At 34.7% G+C, this 19,727-nt stretch overlaps 1 protein-coding gene across 1 annotated transcript in view; it reads left to right on the top strand.

Moving 5' to 3' along the window:
* The first annotated feature begins 13 nt into the window (after positions 1-13).
* The window catches only part of LOC125678735 (ubiquitin-conjugating enzyme E2 G1-like), a 29,855-nt gene continuing 10,141 nt past the window's right edge, over positions 14-19,727 (top strand). The window contains exons 1-3 of the mRNA XM_048917407.2: positions 14-167; positions 10,334-10,436; positions 11,369-11,466. Coding sequence (XP_048773364.1) covers positions 122-167; positions 10,334-10,436; positions 11,369-11,466 — 247 coding nt within the window. The 5' untranslated portion in view covers positions 14-121. The remainder of the gene's footprint in view (positions 168-10,333; positions 10,437-11,368; positions 11,467-19,727) is intronic.

Genomic DNA, 19,727 nt, shown 5'->3' with positions numbered 1-19,727 from the left:
GCTGATTTACCTGCCCTTGTCTCTCAGCTGAGTGCACTATTTTCATTACAGCGCGTGCGCTGGATTTACTTCCAGGCATTCATCCGTTGGACGTGAAAGTTTTGTTCAACAACTTTCTTTCATGGCTTCCGAACAATCAGCTCTCCTTTTGAAAAAGCAATTAGCTGGTAAGAACGTATGAATTGAAGAAAGATTCAAAGACCGTTTATCTTTGAAAATTGTAAATCAATATCATCATCCCCCTTCATTTTTATCGACTGCTCACCACCAACAATATTCGATACTTTGCCATCCGTGAAATTCATGACGAATAATAACCATTTTTTGTAAGAAACTTTGTGTTATTTATTCTTTTAGTTCAACCCATGGGATATGTTTATGAATGGTATATTTTTTTCTATAGCGGGGCCTACAACATGCAACATACATTGTATGATACAAGCTGTTTGTTACATTACGTTCTCTCCGTAACTCTGTACTCGACAAAGACGTTTTATGACTAATCATTTCTTTAATTTCATCATATGAAGTATTAATTTTTACTAAATTCAAATGCTTTATTGACGATTACCAAACATCATAAATTAACATCATATACCAGTATTAACCACAATTGTCCAGATTTCTCAATTCAGTGTAGATCTACCTTAGATTAACACACTCATTCAAATATTGACAAAAATGCTTTGTGAATGTATAATTTTCAGGATTCATGAGGCTTTTTATGGAATTTCAGGGATTAAAATTAAGTAGCCAAACGGGCTACCAACTTTCAAATTTCACTAGGCCGGAATGAGATTTACTAGCCCATATAACGAAGAACACATTTTGTCAGAAATAGTCACTTTATTATTCACTGCATTTATTCTAACTCGTGTTCTATTTCCTTTTCCATGCTTGGGGAACGTTTTGCAGGCCATCAAAACATGCCTAGCTCATCGTCTAACTACACCCACGGTCTGTTTTCCTTCCACGAAATTTGGAATTTTCTCAGTCTTGTTAGTTTGTAGTATTTATTTTCTCTCTTTGGTTTATTTGTGGGATCGGGAGCCTTTATCCCTTCAATAAATCCCCACATGATGCTTTTCGGATTTTCCCAATCGGGCTAATCTTCGCCCGTGTGCGACTTAATTAACAGGAAACATATCATGCAACGTAAATGTAGATACCCAAATGCACCATTTAAAATTCCGTAATATTACTACGTAACACGCATAGATCGTATAGAGATTCGCCGATCGTATTTTTTATTATTTTATTTAAAAAGGTAATAAATACAAACTATGATTTCAATGAGAAACCGGGTTTATTACCGATATTACAACTTTGGACATGGAGGAAATTCTGGTCGCCAACTGGGCCAGTGCCTTACGAAGTTTTCATCGCCCGTACCAATATTTGGTTGCCTTGGGCGACCGTTAATTTTAATCCCTGAATTTGCATTCAAGTCACCCAATGTTCTGAATATTTATTCCTTAAGTGATCGTATTTTGTACAAAATAATAGGAAGCAGGGCTTGAAATTAACGTACGCCCGTCAGTCTGTGACTGGTTAAAAGTCTGGCAGACTGACTGATATTTGTTTAAGTCAGTCCAATGGGACTGATTAATTTTCTAAAGCATCATTGTGGAAAATATACAGTCGTTTGCCTAGTTCCGGATCACATTTTCATTAACGATTGCTAGCGGTATAAATCATGAAGATACTGTAGGTTTTAATCGTCTTGTGAGAAGATCAGAAGTTCCTAAAATGAAAAATAACTAAAATTATTTGAAAATCCTGGTAAATATTACTGGCCTTTCCATAACCGTGTTCATAGGTCAGATCCGAATCACACTGCCAGTTCCGAATCACGGAGTTGTTTGAAATGACTGCAGGGCGATTCGAACTTTCACTGACCTGATCTGACTTTAAATCAGCCCGAAACTTTAAATCAGTATGTATGTATGTTTATTTCGCTTAATCTATAACTAGTTTTTTAATCAACATTAATAATTATTTTTCTCTGAGTGTGTTTATGATCTAACATTATATCTACGCAGGATAACAATTCTTCGGCATTTTCTTGTGGAGTTGGTGAGGTTGGGAAGAAAAAATAATACAGTCATACCTGTACATTAATATGCTTAAAATTGAATTGACCACGGTATACTTTTTAAATATCAATTTCAAGATGTAAATCTAGATGCAATACATGGTATATTTACTGTCCCGATTTTTTCATTTTAAAATGTATATGGGGGGGGGGGGATGTCAGGAAAAAAAATAATTTCTTGTGTTTATAAAAAAAAAAATGGGTGTGTATTAAATCTGACACTACTTTTATAAATCCAACAGTGCATTTAATATAAACTGAGATATTGCTCAAAGTTTAAAACTAAGTTCAACAAGTCGCGTATGACAGTAGTTGACACAAGTGATCTGGAATTGGATAAGCAGATGGTGTTTCTTTGGTAAGGCATATCGACTACAATAATGCATTCACTGAAGAAATATTTATTGATGCATTTACTGAAAGATTATCAATTAAATGCATTCATTTTTGGTGCAGAAAACTTGGTTATTCTTTAGCTACAGACAACTTTTCCCTCTAGTGTGATTTTTTTCCCAAGTGTGTAAGTGACCAAGATGTTGAAGTCCTAATGTATTATAGCTGCAGAACTGTAGCTCTCTGAAAGAATATTTTGACGGAACAGAGAGCTACAGTTCCTCCCCTAATAAAAACCTTCGATTTACGACGCACAAAAAGCTGCGCACGGTTGAGGCCTGATATCGTTGTATTCTTGTGTTGCTGTCTCATAAATTTAATATAAAAAATTCTTAACATATTTTCCTACTATAGTTGTGTCCAAACATACCTTCAAATATTCATTGAAGCCCCATACGACCCGAAAACTCCCAGCTTCAAATAATTTTGTTTGTTGACATAGCCATGTTAGGTAGCTGGGTCAATTCGAACCCTGTTGTTGTTGGTACATGTATATATTCATAAAATTCGTTATAAGTTATATGTTTGCTTTTCATTTATTATCAACACGAATAATTTATAGAAATTAAAAAATAAAGTTTTTCTAAAGATAAAATAAGCTCTTGATTAATGATAATGCTACAAAAGTCCTTAACACTCGTGTGAAAGGGATGGAGACCGGACCAGACTAATGAAAGCCGCATTGCTGTGAGTTTAGCTATTCGAATAATTATTATCTAAAGGAACTGGAACAATATATTATTTAAAATATTTAGCTAAAATATTTGTGGGGATATTAGTTCACATCTAGACGTTATTCATTCTCTCATACAGAGTTGTCGACAGGATCGACAACTCTGTATGTGACATTGGACGTTATTGTGCAAATATGGAAATGAACCGGGGTTCGAATTGACCCGGCTACCTAACATGGCTATGTCAACACACAAATTCATTTGAAGCTGGGAGTTTTCGGGTCGTATGGGGCTTTAATGAATATTTGATGGTATGTTTGGACACAACTATAGTAAGAAAATATGTTAAGAATTTTTTGATATTAAATTTATGAGACAGCAACACAAGAATACAATGATATCAGGTCTCAACCGTGCGCAGCATTTTGTGCGCCGTAAATCGAAAGTTTTTATTAAGGGTGGAACTGTACCTCTCTGTTTCGTCAATATATTTTTTCAGAGAACTACAGTTCTGCAGCTAAATGTATTAAATAGGGATTCCCTTAAACAGTTTCAGAGGGGCGCCGCGCCTTGCCGCCGCCCCTCTGCCCTTTCCCAAATTTAAAAAAAAAAAATCACCGCCCTTTTGCCATTAACAACACAAAAATTCCCCTTTTTGTACCCAATTACAAATGTCTGTTTCTTTTGTCAAGTTCGTTTTATTTACCGGATGCAGTATTTGACCAGGTAAATTGAACAGATCGTAATTGATCACTGGTGTCTAATCCGATAATTGGAAGCACATGATAACGGTAAACATCCGTAGAAACTGTCTAAGTATGGTACACTGTGTCATTTTTTAAAAAAGTGTATACCACTTCAACCTTGCAAAATTCGTTCGGTATGATATTCGCTTAAAAAAATATTAAAATCTTATTTCTATTCCAAATACGTTTACAATGGATTTATATGAGTAAAATAGCTCTTTCCGAGGCTAATTCTGACATGCATCCGTTTACTGAAAACTGGCACAAGATTAAGTTCTGAATATTGTGATAATTTTTACAATTTGATAAAAAGGTGACCGTTTTCTTTTCATCACTATATATATGCATTAATATCGTTTTGCTTTTACGGTGAACCGCTTAGAATCGGTACACGACTGAAGTGAACCTAGCTAGCTAGATGCGCGGATTGGCGCGCGCTTTTGTGTACCTCAAGAAGTATGAAGGGGTAGTTATGAGCTGTTTGAGAAAAGTAATTTGAAACCCATGTCATTTCGTGGCATACCATTCTTTCACTGCTTTTATCACAAGAGAGATGTCCGTTTTATCATCAATTCGTATATTAATTCCCCGGCCATTTTGCATACTAAAATACTTGGAAATTCATTTTTAAAACACGAACATGAAGTATTCATCTATGGAAATAACATTCTTAATAATATCTGAAAGATTGTTAAAATTATTCTGATACGTCAAAAGTTGTTAGGTATATCTATAATTAGCGATATGTAAATCAGATAAACAAGAGAGACAACTCAATTTCGCAGAGATCATGTGACGAGACTTTTACCGTATCAAAAATCAAAATAAAATTTAAATATATACAGGTAGAATATAAATTAATCCATATCAATTAACCATGATTCTGGTGTCAACTGACTCTGTGCAATATTTCAAAACAAGGCAGAGACATTCCTGAAACATCGCGTATCAGTATGCTCAGTATGAATTTATCTTTTGAAAATTGACTTTTTCAAAAATCGTCCGTGTCATTTTTTGTTGGTTTTTTTTTTTTTTTTTTTTTTTTTGGTTGTTGACCAAATGAGCTTAATTTCTTTTTCTTTTTTTTGTTGTTGTTGATGTTTTACATTTACAGGATCTTAGTACAAACGAGAATACCAGTGTTATAAAAACTTATAGGGTAAAAAGATGGTAGAATTTTTAAAAATATATATATATATTATCTATAAGATAATCTTTAATTCTAGTTGGTAGAAAAATTTTATTTTAAAACACAAAAAAGCATTTTTTATGTCTTTAATAAAATTTAAATTGGTTGCCATGGCAACAAAAATGTATATTGAGTAGTTTTACAAGGTTTATATCAGAAAATTTTCACTTCAAACATAATATTTGGACCATAAACATTTAAGAAACCATATAGAATTACTAACCACCAGGCTTTGTTTCCATGGTAACAGATTAAAAAGAATTATTTTATTTATGTGATTTGTTACTTTGTTTTATAATTGTACAACTTTTTGAAGAGTGCATTGAGCATTTTCATGATCAAAATACAGTTCCAAATCACAAAACCTTGACTTGTGAGGACGTGGTGTTTTAAGCCTCGAACCAAGCGAGGGTTCCCTTTTGCCCCTGTCTGAGGTACTAAATTTCCCTGCCCTTTAGAAGCTGCTGTGGAAATCACTATTAAAGAAGTGTGACAATTAATAAACCTGGGTTGGATAAAAATTACAACAGTTTTATATCTCTCAGTAATCATTTTCAACATGATTTACCATTCTAAGTAAAAATCATTTCATTAATTAAGTATTTTTTAATGATAATTACAAAGTGATTCGGAACTGGCCATGATCAGGAACTGGGCAAAAGACTGTACTCATAAAATTTTATACGTGTACACATTTGGCATGCTTTGATCTGTAGATATCAGACGAATCTGATTCGTAAATATAAATCCCACGTTTAAGTGTTACAATATTGTCTTGGGCATATTGAGTTAAATTTCATTTTAATAACATTAACGAAATATGTTTAATTATTTCTGGAAAACTCTTTTGGACTGGTAAATTTCTCTGCAGACTGGTTGAAATTATACCCCATCAGTCCGGCTGGACTGGTGACATAAAAAGTTAGCTTCAAGCCCTGGGAAGTGTTTCTCATCCTCAACTTCATTCAAGCAAAATTTGCAAAATCTATTAGATCGTGGAATTGGAGGTGAACAGTATCTCCCAACCTCAACATTGAGGGGATGTGCACTTAGTCTTAGTTTAGTGAGTAGAGATCTGTAAGCTTTTGGTAATGTAAATTTCAAATAGTCTTGCAATTTAAAATTATAATTGTATACTTGGCTATAAAATACGAGTTTTCCACAATTTGTTTGTTTTATGTTATCAAATTGATTAGGTATTTTATTTTCATGATAGTTTCTTAATTTATTGCTAAATGTTTCATAGGAAATATCTAAAGAGGAAAGTCCAATCATCTCTGTAATAATACTCAGGGATTTAGTCATGCTTGGACTAGTTTTTATATGAGATAACTTTTCATCCTCTTTAAAAGCATCAATTAACAATGGGTTATTATTTTGGGATGCAAATTCCATAATTTTTAACCTACAGTAATATTTAAACATTGATTCAGATATATCTTAATGTGTATAGGATATAGACCTAATTCCAAAAGTACTGCAACATTAGAAGCTTTCTTATGAACACCTACATGTATATGTATGTCTTTCAAAATAGTATTTTGTACTTTCTCAAAAGGCAACTTTGATTGGCTATTTATGTCAATCTTAAAATCAGTAATCCAGATTTCAGATGAATATGTAACAGTAGGTAATATGAGAGTCTGATATATTTTAAGCCATACTAACTTGGACAGAAAGATCATTTGAAAAAGGTATTTTAGATTTAATTGAATAAATAAGCTTTTCTAGCTCTATCCTCAAGGCTAGCACTTGCTTGGCTTAAACTTCCATTTGATGCAAATATAAATCCCTAAATATTTATATTCATTAGTTATTTCAACAATATTATATCTCTTCCAAAGTAAAAACAAAATGGTTCATTGTTAATCTTTCTCTTTGAGAAAATCATAACTTTTGTTTTACATCCAGCTTCCAATGTTTGCTTTAATCTTGTAACCCATTTAGACAATGCTGGAAACCAGATGATGACTCTGAAATCAGTATTAAGTCATCCGGTTCATAATCAGAAGGCAAGGGACAATCTATAAAATTTTTAGCCAAGTTGCAACGAAGTTGAACTCTGCTATTGGTTTGGTGATGCGGGCGGGTTGGCGGGCGGGCGGTTGGCCGTCAACAATTGGTTTCCGGATGATAACTCGAAAAGTTTACAATCTAATCAAATGAAACTTTGATATATTGTTGGGTGCCAGGTAAGGAAGACCCCTATTGATTTTGGAGGAAAATGATCAAAGGTCAAGGTCACAGTGATCGAAAATAGAATGGAAATTTCAGAAATATTTGGTTTCCGGATGATAACTCAGAAAGTTTAAATCCGAATCAAATGATACTTGAAGATATTGTTATGTACCAGGTAAGAAAGACCCTATTGACTTTGGAGAAAATAGCTCAAAGGTCAAGGTCACAGTGACTGAAAATAGATTTAAAATTCCAAAAGGATTTTGGTTTCCGGAGGATAGCTCGAAAAATTTTAATTTGAATCAAATGAAACTTGGATATATTGTTAGATACCAGCAAAGCAAGGCCCCTATTGATTTTTGGAGAACAAAGGTCAAGGTCACAGTGACCGAATATAGATTGAAAACTTCAGACAAATATGGTTTCTGGATAGTAACTCAAAAAGTTTAAAACTGAAATTAGTTCTTCACAATTATAAATATACCACGTCATTCCTGGCTTTACAATGTATCCCATGCAACTCGGCTCATGCACCCCTGGGTGCATATACTGATTTTCTTTCACTATATCATGTTGTACGAAGTCACACAAACTTCCAATATGGGTATTGAAATCTCCGCAAGTAAGTAATTCGCCTTCCGAACGAAAATATGCAATTTCACTCTCTAATTTTGTGTAAATTTCTTCTGAGATCTCTTTATTTTGGTATGGTTTGATGTAGCAGATGCCAGAAGCAAACAAATACATGGTTAATAGAATCAACTTCAGAATAACCCTGATCTATTTTAAACCAAAATCCAATCATCAGTTTGAGATATTTTTGAAAATTTCTTTGATAGTCCATGTTTGAAATAAATCATGATACCTTCAGAGTATCTCCCCCTTTTCTTGGATTTTCGAGTTTACAATTACTGGAGGTTCATATCCTGGTAAGTTCATTGATGACTCTTTTCATAGTTTCAACGAAACCTACATGTGTAACATTAAACTTAGAACTTAAAATATTAAAAACTCTGTTTATTTTGAAAGTGTAGCTCAAAGAGTGTGGTCTTCCAATGAAAATTTATCAAATAATTCCTGTTTTGTAACTGTTAAAGAATATAGATTTATAATTATCCATAAAAATGATATACAAACCCAAATATCCAGCATTTTAATCAAGCCAAGGGTGATTAATTTTCTCGTAGTTTACTTGGGGGGGGGGGGGTGTGTGTGTATTTTTTTTGCTGGTCATTTGTTTATGAATTAATTTAAAACAATTTATATGAATACTTTTAAGACGGGGGCACATTAAGTGGCAAGAAATGCAGTGATTTTTTAAGGCCCATTTTGGGTCCAAATTTCGGCCCTTTCCCCTCCTAAAAATTGTAATTTTCCCCCCAATTTAGCTTGCATTTTTCCCAATAATAAAATTCTGAAAGAAAAACGTATCTGAAAAAAAAATGAACATTCGATGTGAATTATATACATATGACTTAACAAAGAGTTATGGGAATGATGATTTGGATAGAATATTTGAAAATTTTAGAAGGTTAAAGAAAATTAGATGTATAAAATAAAGATAATGTAATGTTTGATATGATTTGAAATTTATTTTTCCCAATTTGACTGAAATATCGGGAAAAAAAATCCCAATTTGAAAGCCACAGGACCCTTGAAAAAAATGTAAAAAATAAAAATCACTGAAATGAAATATACAGCATTCCTAATGTTCATCTGTTACAGTCAAAACATTTGATGTCACAGTGGGACGGGCAGATGCTAACTCGGTGCTGATTGAAAAGATCTAAGCTTATCATCGCGCACGGGTGGGAACATTTTTTCAGCGCAATAGTGGGTCAAATTTTTACATGTGAATATAATGGGGAAAATCTTTAAAGTCTTCTTCTCAAGAACCACTGGGCCATAAGAGTGGAGATTTACCTGAAAGCTTCCTGGTACCATATGGGGCAAGGTGGCTTATGTAGACCATGATAAATCTTCAGCCTTTGACCTCTGAGCCCCACTGACTTTGCCCTGAACCTTCTTTCGCACATACCCTCTCCTTTAAGTTGTGTATGAACACTACATTCAGTTACTTGTTGGGTAAGATTTTTGTGGTTTATGGAATTCATACATGTGTGTTGTGATTGAAAAGTTGTCATCCTATTTTGTCTTTTATTTTTATCCTGGGTGCAGGATATGTCCATGCCAGGGACTGACACTAACGGCTGTCCGATTGTCCGGGACAACTTAAAACGGTGGTCGGACAACTAAGTTCTTTAGTTTACCTGTCCGATGGGACAACCAAAAATAAATGAAGGGTATCCGTGAAATTTTAATAAATTCTACATGAAAAGAGTCCTTAAAGTTTTTGAAGTACATCTCGTCGATAGAAATAATCTGATAATCAATATGGCGTTTTTCTGGTTTTCCCTGATCTAAATTTAGATTGTTCATTAATATCGACCAATCAGCTTCACGGTGTATTTTAATCGCGCCAATCAGATGTCTCTATTGTCGCGTGATTCTTGGAAGTGAACAAACAGATATAGAACACTTTTTCCAAAGTTAAAATTGAATAATTTTTACGAAAAACATGTCCAGAATGAAAAATACAATAAGTCACTGTGCAATTTGCTGCAGATCTGGAAGTACATAAATATGGCTCAACTTCTGTCTGTAACTAAGTGTTCTGCCTGCAAACATTAAGGTAAAAATGTATATACATAGATTGCTGTCTGAGTGACAGGAGTTTTGAAACCATTCAATACATTATTATTAATTAATGATTTCACATGGAGATCACAAGAAAACCAGGGTAACACTATTAATAAAAAAACACTCATGAGAATGCAATGCATATACATTACAGTTTTTTGTTGGTCAGTTTCGGACAAGTACATTTTCCATTCGGACAACCTAAATTTCATGTTAACTTGTCCGAAGGGACAGGTTGGTATTAAAATTAGTGTCAGTCCCTGCATGCCATGAAAATTTAATAGCCACTAAAAAATTTGATTTCACAGTGTATGGATTTATATTTGAAATTCATTTCAACTTTGCACTGTCTTATTAGATCTGAACAAAAATCCTGTGGAAGGATTTTCAGCAGGCTTGATAGAAGATGATGATATGTACAAGTGGGAGGTAGTCATAATTGGTCCTCAGGATACTCCATAGTAAGTATAAATATGAAGGTATTCTCCATCAGTAAAGGTATTATTTGGCAAGGATTGAAATTAGGTGTTGCATATTGTAAATATTTCAAAGAAATACATATCATGAAATATAAATTTCCGTCCAAGCATTTTACATGTATACCATTTTGCTTTGAGATTTATTTTTACCATAGCATTATCATGAACATAACATAGTCATGAAATAAGAATATAAATCAGTTTCTGATTTACTACAAACTTCAAATCCAAGTACAATTTCATGTACTCAATAATTTGAGATTTAAGGTAGCTCATTACCCTTATACATTTAATGACACTACGTCACAAGGTTCGTACAGACAGATACACAGACTGTATACCATAATAAGACCCGTAATCGACAGGTGTATAAAACGGCAGAAAATATGCAATGCTGGAAACACGATTTTATGAAACTTTATACACATACTGGACATGCCAAGCGGAGGATGCCTATTGTTTTTCACGGTCAATGTCATATTATCACTTAGTAGTGAAACCTTGTTTTCGTTTTCCAGATTTTTTTGTTTTAAATACAGATATTGCCCTGAAGTTTTGTCAGAACCTCCCTTTTAGAGAAATACATAATCAGTTCACATTTCAACTTGATCAGTTCACATTACGACTTGATTTGTGCACCATTACCTACTTTAGGTCTAAAAGTAGATCAAATAGTTTTCTTAGAATTTTTCTCATCATGGATATACAGATATTGCACTGAAGGTCTAATGGGCGTATGTTATACCGTTTGCAGAACTGTTGTTGCCATATGAACTTGGAACATATTATCAATTGATATCTATCATATAATTAAATCATATGTTAATTTGAGAAATTCTTTCTAAGTGTAGTGTGCCACCTGATATCCTTTTAATTTGGAGAGAAAGACTTATTGACATTCCTTCAATTTTCAGTGAAGGGGGATTCTTCAAAGCTCATCTTATATTTCCAAAGGAATACCCTCATCGGCCTCCAAAAATGATCTTTAAGTCAGAAATGTGGCATCCAAACAGTAAGTTATTTTCTACTTCAAACATGATTGATAACATTAATTTTGAATTTGATATAAGTACACGAGGTAATTGTATTTCTTATCCAAGTATTTTATCATCACTGTAAAAAAGATTTATATGTTTCCCAAAATGGGCTGATTAATCCCATTGCTCGACATCCGGAGCAAGTAAATTTTCCGAACGGGCAAGTGAATATTTAATAACCACTTGTCCACAGGCAATTGAGTTAAACAATCCAAATCAATAAAATATATAAAAAGAAGAACATCAACAGAGAAGCAGCTTATCAAGGTTCAATTCTAGAAACAAACAAATGTGTGTGTGTGTGTGTATATAACTCCTCCATCTATATATATATATATATATATATATATATATATATATATATAACTCCTCCATCAGAATATTTTCACAAAACATTCACTTTGTCTGTGAGAAGCTTTGATAATGAAGCAGCATGTTTAAAAGGAGTGGATGTTTGGAACACGGAGTCATTCACAGTTACAGTGACTTGTCTTCTGACAAGAGTTGTCTGTACATTCTGGTCTCTGTTTGTAGACAGACAGATGGTGTTAGGCTGGAGTTTTTCATATCATGATCTCCTGCCACCAGTTTTGTTGATGCAATGGATTTCTTTTCTCTAACACCAGTGCTTACAGCAAATCCTGGTTCTCCTATTGGGACTTTTGCCTTGTCATCACAACTGAAAAAAACAACATTCATATCTCAATTGCACATTGTTTCGGGTACTTGAATTAAGCATTACAATAGAGTTCATGAGGATGACACATTCTTAACTGTCTTTTCTGAATTTTATATTGTACATCAATATTCTATGTGAATGACCATGCAGCTTTTACCTGTGGGTTTTCGAGTGCAAACTGAGCCTCACGAGTGATTTTAAAATGACCAATGTATTTGCTTGGCATCTTTCAATAGCTCTATCCATCATGTCACCTAATGAGATCCATTCTGAAAGCTTGGCAGTTGAGTGTCATCTTTCATCTGCTGCTGTTGTTTCCTCAACAACCGATGACAAATGTTGAAAAAACTGATCAGATTTGTCAGATGGCTTCCCTGGATTACAATGACAAAGATCTTCAATAAGTTCTGTTTCACCAAGGGATATTAAAGACCCAACTTTAAGTTAACGCCCCCAAATTTTACCTGTGTTGTGATCAATGATAAGCTGCTGGTCAATCAAACTTTTAACAATAGAGCTTAGGTTGATTGACATTTGCAGAGACCTTGGTCTACAGCTACCTGAGAAAGATGTTTTGATAACAATCATGGCTAATGATGACCAGCAGTCTTCAGATCTTGAGGAAAGCCCCAGTATACCTGAGTTTTGATAGCATTGACTCGCACCTAGAATATTTTAATTTCTAATGTCCCCTATACAATGCAATTTATCATCGTATTTTCTCTCTCCATCTTTATACATGTATTATAGATTAAACAATCAGAAATCAAACAATAATAATAAAAAACCCACCAAACAAACATAAGTTATTGGAATATTTTCTATTAATGATTTATTGTGGCTTTATATTTATAAAAACATGAACAATTCTTTATTGGCGCAGCACATCAACATGTATAATGGTTATATTGCCCATGCGTAAAACTGTTACAGTAGTTTAAAAAATGCTTCTGTTTGAGATACCACATGGATTATAAATTACACAATCAGAAATCAAACAACAGTAAAAAAGCATAAATAAGTTATTGAGATATTTCTATATTTCTACTTATAATTTATCACGGCTTTATATTTAGAGAGAGAGAGAGAGAGATTTATAATTTATCACCTTTTATATTTATAAAGATAAAGAGCGAGAGAGAGAGAGAGAGTTATTGAGCTATTTATAATTTATCAGGTTTTATGTTTATAGAGAGAGAGAGAGAGAGAGGTGTGTAAAACTGTAGCAATAATATAGATGAAATAATATGTCATGGCAATAGTGTTGCATACCTATGACAATAATTACTCATTTAGTCAATGATTGAGAGTAAAAGAGAGAAAGGGGGGGGGGGGGTAGACTAGCTATGTGTCAGCTTCTGTTTGGGATACCATCGTTACACAAACACTACATCCACAGAAACCCTAAAGAGAGAGAGAGGAGGGGGTGTAGACTTCGTGTCAGCTTCTGTTTGAGATGCCATCCTTACACAAACACTACGTCCACAGAAACCCTAAAGAGAGAGAGAGAGAGGGGGGGGAAGACTTCGTGTCAGCTTCTGTTTGGGATACCACCATTACGCAAACACTACAGCTACAGAAACCCTACAGACGGCCCATATTGAGGGGTATCTTGACCATTCTTCATTTGGTTGTACATGTACACAGATCTACTTGGATTTATTCATTCTTTCGAAACATGGATATTTTACCTACTACACCCACGACACCGCGAACTCCCAGGACACCAGGAAGTGCCTGGAAACGCCGGGTAATATATTTCGGAAATTATTTATATACGATATATATCAATTCAATTAGAAGTTTTAAAAAGCAAAGGTTTAGAAATGGGCTAAACCTGTCATTTGCAATACATAAATATGACCAAGTTTGAAGGTTTACGGGAAATAGAAATGCGGTATGCATGTAGGTAGAAATTTTAATTTTTTTTTTTTTTTTTTGCACAAATCAAGACACTAAGCATAATTTGTAATAACCTGAGAAATTTCCTGTGTATATCATAAAAATATACACAACAACTGATCTCTTGGCCAGGTAAATAACATTGACCATGGATAAGCTCCGCCCACATTCAGTCATTTTTTTGGGTTTTTAAACACAATCTCCATGAGTGTCTGGGTGTGCCGCAGTTGTGGCATCAGAAGTTCCTTATACATCAAATCCAGAACTGCAGGAGATACACCGGTAATATTTACCTTGTATTTCTCATAGCTCTGGTATGGTATTCTTTGAAAAGATGTTTGTTATTCAGTGCAAATCGTGCCCCATCGACAAGAATTTCATGCTCTGACCTGTTATTTTTAGCTAAAACAATGCCACACTAGACACAACAGAACCACCTGGACCAATAATTGTACGTCTATTGGCACTGTAAGCTGTAGTTCTGAGAAGTACTTGTACCTCTGGATGTTATTTTAAAATGGATGTTCCAGGGTTTTTTCTTCTTCAAAGAAAACATGGAATTCTCCCTGTCCTGCTTCGTGACGCAACAAGCTCGCTCCAATGATTACGCAATTGAGTTACGTGGTTTGCTCTTCATCAGCTGAAAAATGATGGGGACTACCCATAGTGCCTCCGGAAAAATGTCGCCGTCACTGCGGTATATTTCATTGACAACCCCGTAGATAAAACAAATAAATATTTTGGAAAGTACCACAAATGATTTTAAATTCCAAACAAGCTTTCCCATACCTTCGTACGTTTTGTTATGGATAATTGATTGGTTTGAAGGAAAAAAATATTGCAGGTAATGATGACGTCACAATGCACTGTTTACATCAACCGCGTTATATTTCCCGCATTAAATGAAATGCCTAAAGTCGTGTTGTAAGATGTCATGGGTCTTCGCTCGTCTCAACGGTCACACCGTATACATATTATTTCTTAGATCACAATGTCTACAACTTCTGTGTTCTACAGAGGTGAATTCTCCAACTGTTCTTTAATAATGGGTATAGTAGATTGTGGTTTTTATTTATTTCCTCTGCTTTGCTGTTTAGAAAACTTTTGTAAAAGGACAAACAATCTGCTAGGGCTTTTGATGTCATTGAGTATTTTGCACCAGGGTGGACGGCTTTTCACTACTGGTTTCAAAAGCAAGCTGTAGAGGAACTGGCTATGACTCTCTAAAGAATTGGCTGATTATCTTGTAGACTTCCATCTCTTTCGTTTGATGTTTTAGTTTTGATACTTTTCAAAATACTTTGGTATGGGTAGAACATTTCTTCTGCAACTGTCTTCATTATTTAATCATTCATGTGTCATGATCATTTGTGATGTACTACAAAGCATTACAGAGTACCTCAAAATGTAATACATTAGTCATGAAATAAACAGTATATAAGATCTCAAGTGTAACACAAAAGGTATTTATGTTTAAAATTTGATAAATTGAAGACAAATGACCTATATGGTATCAACTTTCAGAAAGTGATTGTTTGGTAGGTTTAAAGCTTAGATACAGTTATATACATATATTTTATACAAATTACAGGCAATTAGATCGCTTGGGTTCGAATTTACTATTAAAGACTCTTTTATGGTAAATTCAAACATGAGTGATATAATTATCTGTGATACAAGTACATGTATATAAAAACGGGGACGACAGCTGCACTCTACCGGTAAATGCAAATAATATGGAAATGGTGTGTGCTCTTCTTATATTGTAGAGCCACGTGCTAGCATGGCGATTTTGCTAAAATGGCATTAAAATGCAAAATTTGCTCAATTTTTTAATTCCTCCTTTTTATATGCCCATCAAAGACATCCGGGACATATGGTATGGCATCATCCATCTTACCGGACCTTGTGGGCGAAATACAAAATGAACTGAGAGTTCCAGGATCTTTCAACTTGGTACATTTGATCACCATGATAAGAGGAAGATGCCTATTGTTTTTCAAGTACCAAGGTCAAGGTTGTAGTATCAGTTAATAGGAAAACCTTGTAGGCAGAATACAGACTGGACTATTGGGGCTAGGACAGTCAAACTTGGTGCACATACTCCTCATGCCAAGTGGAGGGTGCCATTTGTTCTTCAAGTTCAAAAGTCAAGGTTATAGTATCACTTAGTAGAAAAACCTTGTAGGTAGGATAAAGAACAAATCGTAAGCTACAGAATCTTACAACTTGATACATTTGATCATCATAATGAGAGGAAGATGCCTTTTGTTTCTGAAGGTCAAAGTTCAGTCAGTCAATCATAGTATCACTTAGTAGGAAAACCTTGAAGGCAGGATACAGACTGAATTGTAAGCTCCAGGATCTTACAACTTGATACATTTGATCACCATGATAAGAGAAAGATGCCCATTGTTTTTTAAGATCAAGGTCGTAGTATCAGTTAATAGGAAAACCTTGTAGGTAGAATACATACCAAACTATTGGGCCTAGGACCATCCAACTTGGTACACATACTCCTCATGCCAAGTGGGGGACACCTTTTGTACTCAAAGGTCAAGGTCATAGTATCACTTAGTAGGAAAACCTTGTGGGCAGGATACAGACTGAACCATTGGGGCTAGGACTGCCAAACTTGGTACACATACACCTCATGCCAAGCAGGGGATGCCTATTGTTTCTCAAGGTCAAAGGTGAAGATTGTAGTATCACTTAGTAGAAAAACCTTGTTTTTGTATGGATACAGATATTTGCCCTGAAATTAAGTCAAAAGCTTCCTCTCAGAGGAATATAGGTTCAGTTTGCATTTCAGCTAGATTGTTGCACTATGACCTACTTTAGGGGTAAAAGTAGGTCAAACAGTTTTCCAGATTTTTTTTGGTTACAAATACAGGTCAAAAGTAAGTTTTAGAATTTAATATGTCAATCATATTTCCGACAAGAGAAAGCTTAGAAGTGTATACAATGCGCATCAGGTTGAGCATGTGGCTTTTGCAGTGTGTATACACAGCCACACAGCCAACCTATTCAGTTCTTTGATTCTTCCTTGACAACCCTGTTTTTCAGAGGCCATTGAAGCAGCACTTTCATAAACTTGAACTCTAATATTGTCAATAGACAGACCTTTTGCTTGCAAAATTTTGACAATTTTGGCAGATATCGCTGTTCCAGGGATATGTTCTAAATGAACAAAGTCAAAAAACTCTTCCTAAATGATTAGTTCTTATGCAATTTCATCAAGAACCCCCAGGCACAATGTCAAGACTTCTTTATCTATTGGGTCACTTCATCAACGCTGATGGAGTAGAAGGTCTTACCTTAAAGACCTCACAGTATTTCTTTCCGAATATTTTGACCAATGATATTGATGACTTCATGTTGAGTGCTTTTGCTGGTATAAGTGGTATTTTTGAGGATCCCTTTAGGTGCTGTGCCAGCTGGTCATCATGACTTGCCAAAAGGTTCAGAATAGCAAGATTGTTACCTTTATTGGATGCACTGCTTGTTGAATTGTCTGTCTGTCCACTCAGAGGAATATTTCAAGGACAATCGTTTCCATTATCATTGACAACAGCCTCATGTTTCTGCGGTACATTTCCTGATTTTAGTCCCGTGACGCTGAAGGGAACATGTCTGTCTGTCCATCCTTCCATCCCACTTGACTTTGTGGATGCAACTCCTCTGAAACCGCTCTTCAGAGTTTGTTCAATTTTTGTAAGATTGTTAGTCACCATATAGTGCGCCACCATTTTGATTCAACAAAATTTACAGTACTTTTGGGACTTTGTTGAATTGTACATGCTACACTATAGGAACACTTTGTGGACGCAACTCCTCAGAGATTGCTGTACGGATCTGTTCAAATTTTGTAGGATTGTTAGGCACAATATGTAATTGATCACATTTCACCGCAATTTTTATTCGACAAATTTTACAGGAGTTATGGAACTTTTGTGATTCAACATAGGGCTACGCTTAGCATTCTTGTGTTGACTGATTTTGTATGGTAGAGTACTCTTGTTTTAAGACTCTGATACTCTATATGGTAGAATACTCTTGTTTTAAGACTCTGATACTCTGTATGGTAGAATACTCTTGTTTTAAGACTGAGGGCTGTTCCATTAAAACATATGAGGTACCCGGGGACGGCAATTAAAAAAAAAATCTATGGGTGCTTGTCATTGGTAGAAAATTGCATATATGGTGGGTACCTACTGCCAGAAAACTGCATCTGTGGGTGGTTGTTTTGATAAAAATCTTTATTTTTTACCGAAACTGAGAGGAATGCAACAAGAGAAGGGAAGGGTTGAAAGTAGAATGTGAAACGAACGCCGTTTTCTGTCTTCATTTGATCTCGGTCAATGAGGTTCCGCGATCCGGTTATCGTTTCCAGGTTGACTCTAAAATTATAGCGACGGGAAATTAGGATTATCTCCCTTGTCCAAAATGGAAAACGAAACGTGCTCGTGGTCCATTGAAACGGTTTTTGATTTTTTCTAGCTGCAATAATGTAGCCTTATCCAATTTTTTTTTATTCTGACGTTTTCGGGATGAGGCTACAATTCCATAGGATCTCCGTAATGTTGCAAAATAATTTTATGAATAACCGATAATAAACTCTGCACTGTCCCAAATGTTGTTTACAGTTACACCACAGGCACCTGAATTTCTGTCAATAAGTCGCTAAATAAAGCCAAAGATCGAAAAATCCTACCCCCTCTATATATAAATACACACTTGTGTATTTATATATAGAGGGGGTAGGATTTTTCGATCTTTGGCTTTATTTAGCGACTTATTGACAGAAATTCAGGTGCCTGTGGTTACACCAAAAGGAGTACCAACTTTGTGCTCGGGCATGTCTAATAAAGGTGTTTTTCATTAAATATAATGTACAGCATGCAAAATTCTTCGTCTGCTCCGCCATGCTTTTTATCGCGAAATCTCATAGGTGGATCTAATGAAAATGCTAAACATTGACAATCAGCGCGAAAATGTAGTTACTTGAGCCACTTCGATAAAGAAAGGAAAATCATATTGTTGCAGAAAGAATTTACACTCTGCTGTTCGGTTTTTAACTTGATATTAAATTCAATACCGACGAAATAGCTTTCGCCTCCATACTTGTCCTTTGATGTAAATACTACTTTATATGACATATGCAAATGACTTGACAATCGGAAGTTGAAACTTCAGTACATTAAACATGGCGCACAAATATGAATCGAGAAATTGGAATTTATCGAAATTGTTGAAAACGGTAGAATAGAGCCTCACAAATCTTAAGTTGCAGGTTGTAAATTTATATATTGACTAAGAAACATAGAATATCATTTTATTTACGTAAAGAGACACATTTTCTTGTTTTTAATACTCAAAATACTAGTCAATTTTAAAACTTTTAATAGTTGTTTTTGAACATTTACAATACTAGGCTTTTTATGAACAGGTAGACTTATATAAAATTAATTTAGTTCATCATGTTTAAGAAAGACAGTCTTGATAAAATAAATTGATGGTTCTATGATCAAGCTTCATTGATGGCCAGTTATTTGAATGGTGATGACACCGAAGATACTCTTCTCTTTACTATCATGCTTGGGAACATCTGAAAATAGACCTCTATTCAGGGGTTATAAATAGTCATTCATACAT

The sequence above is a fragment of the Ostrea edulis genome, chromosome 1 (genome assembly GCF_947568905.1).
Source record: "Ostrea edulis chromosome 1, xbOstEdul1.1, whole genome shotgun sequence".
Classification (NCBI taxonomy): Eukaryota; Metazoa; Mollusca; class Bivalvia; order Ostreida; family Ostreidae; genus Ostrea; species Ostrea edulis.
This window is presented reverse-complemented; position numbering and strand designations above follow the sequence as displayed.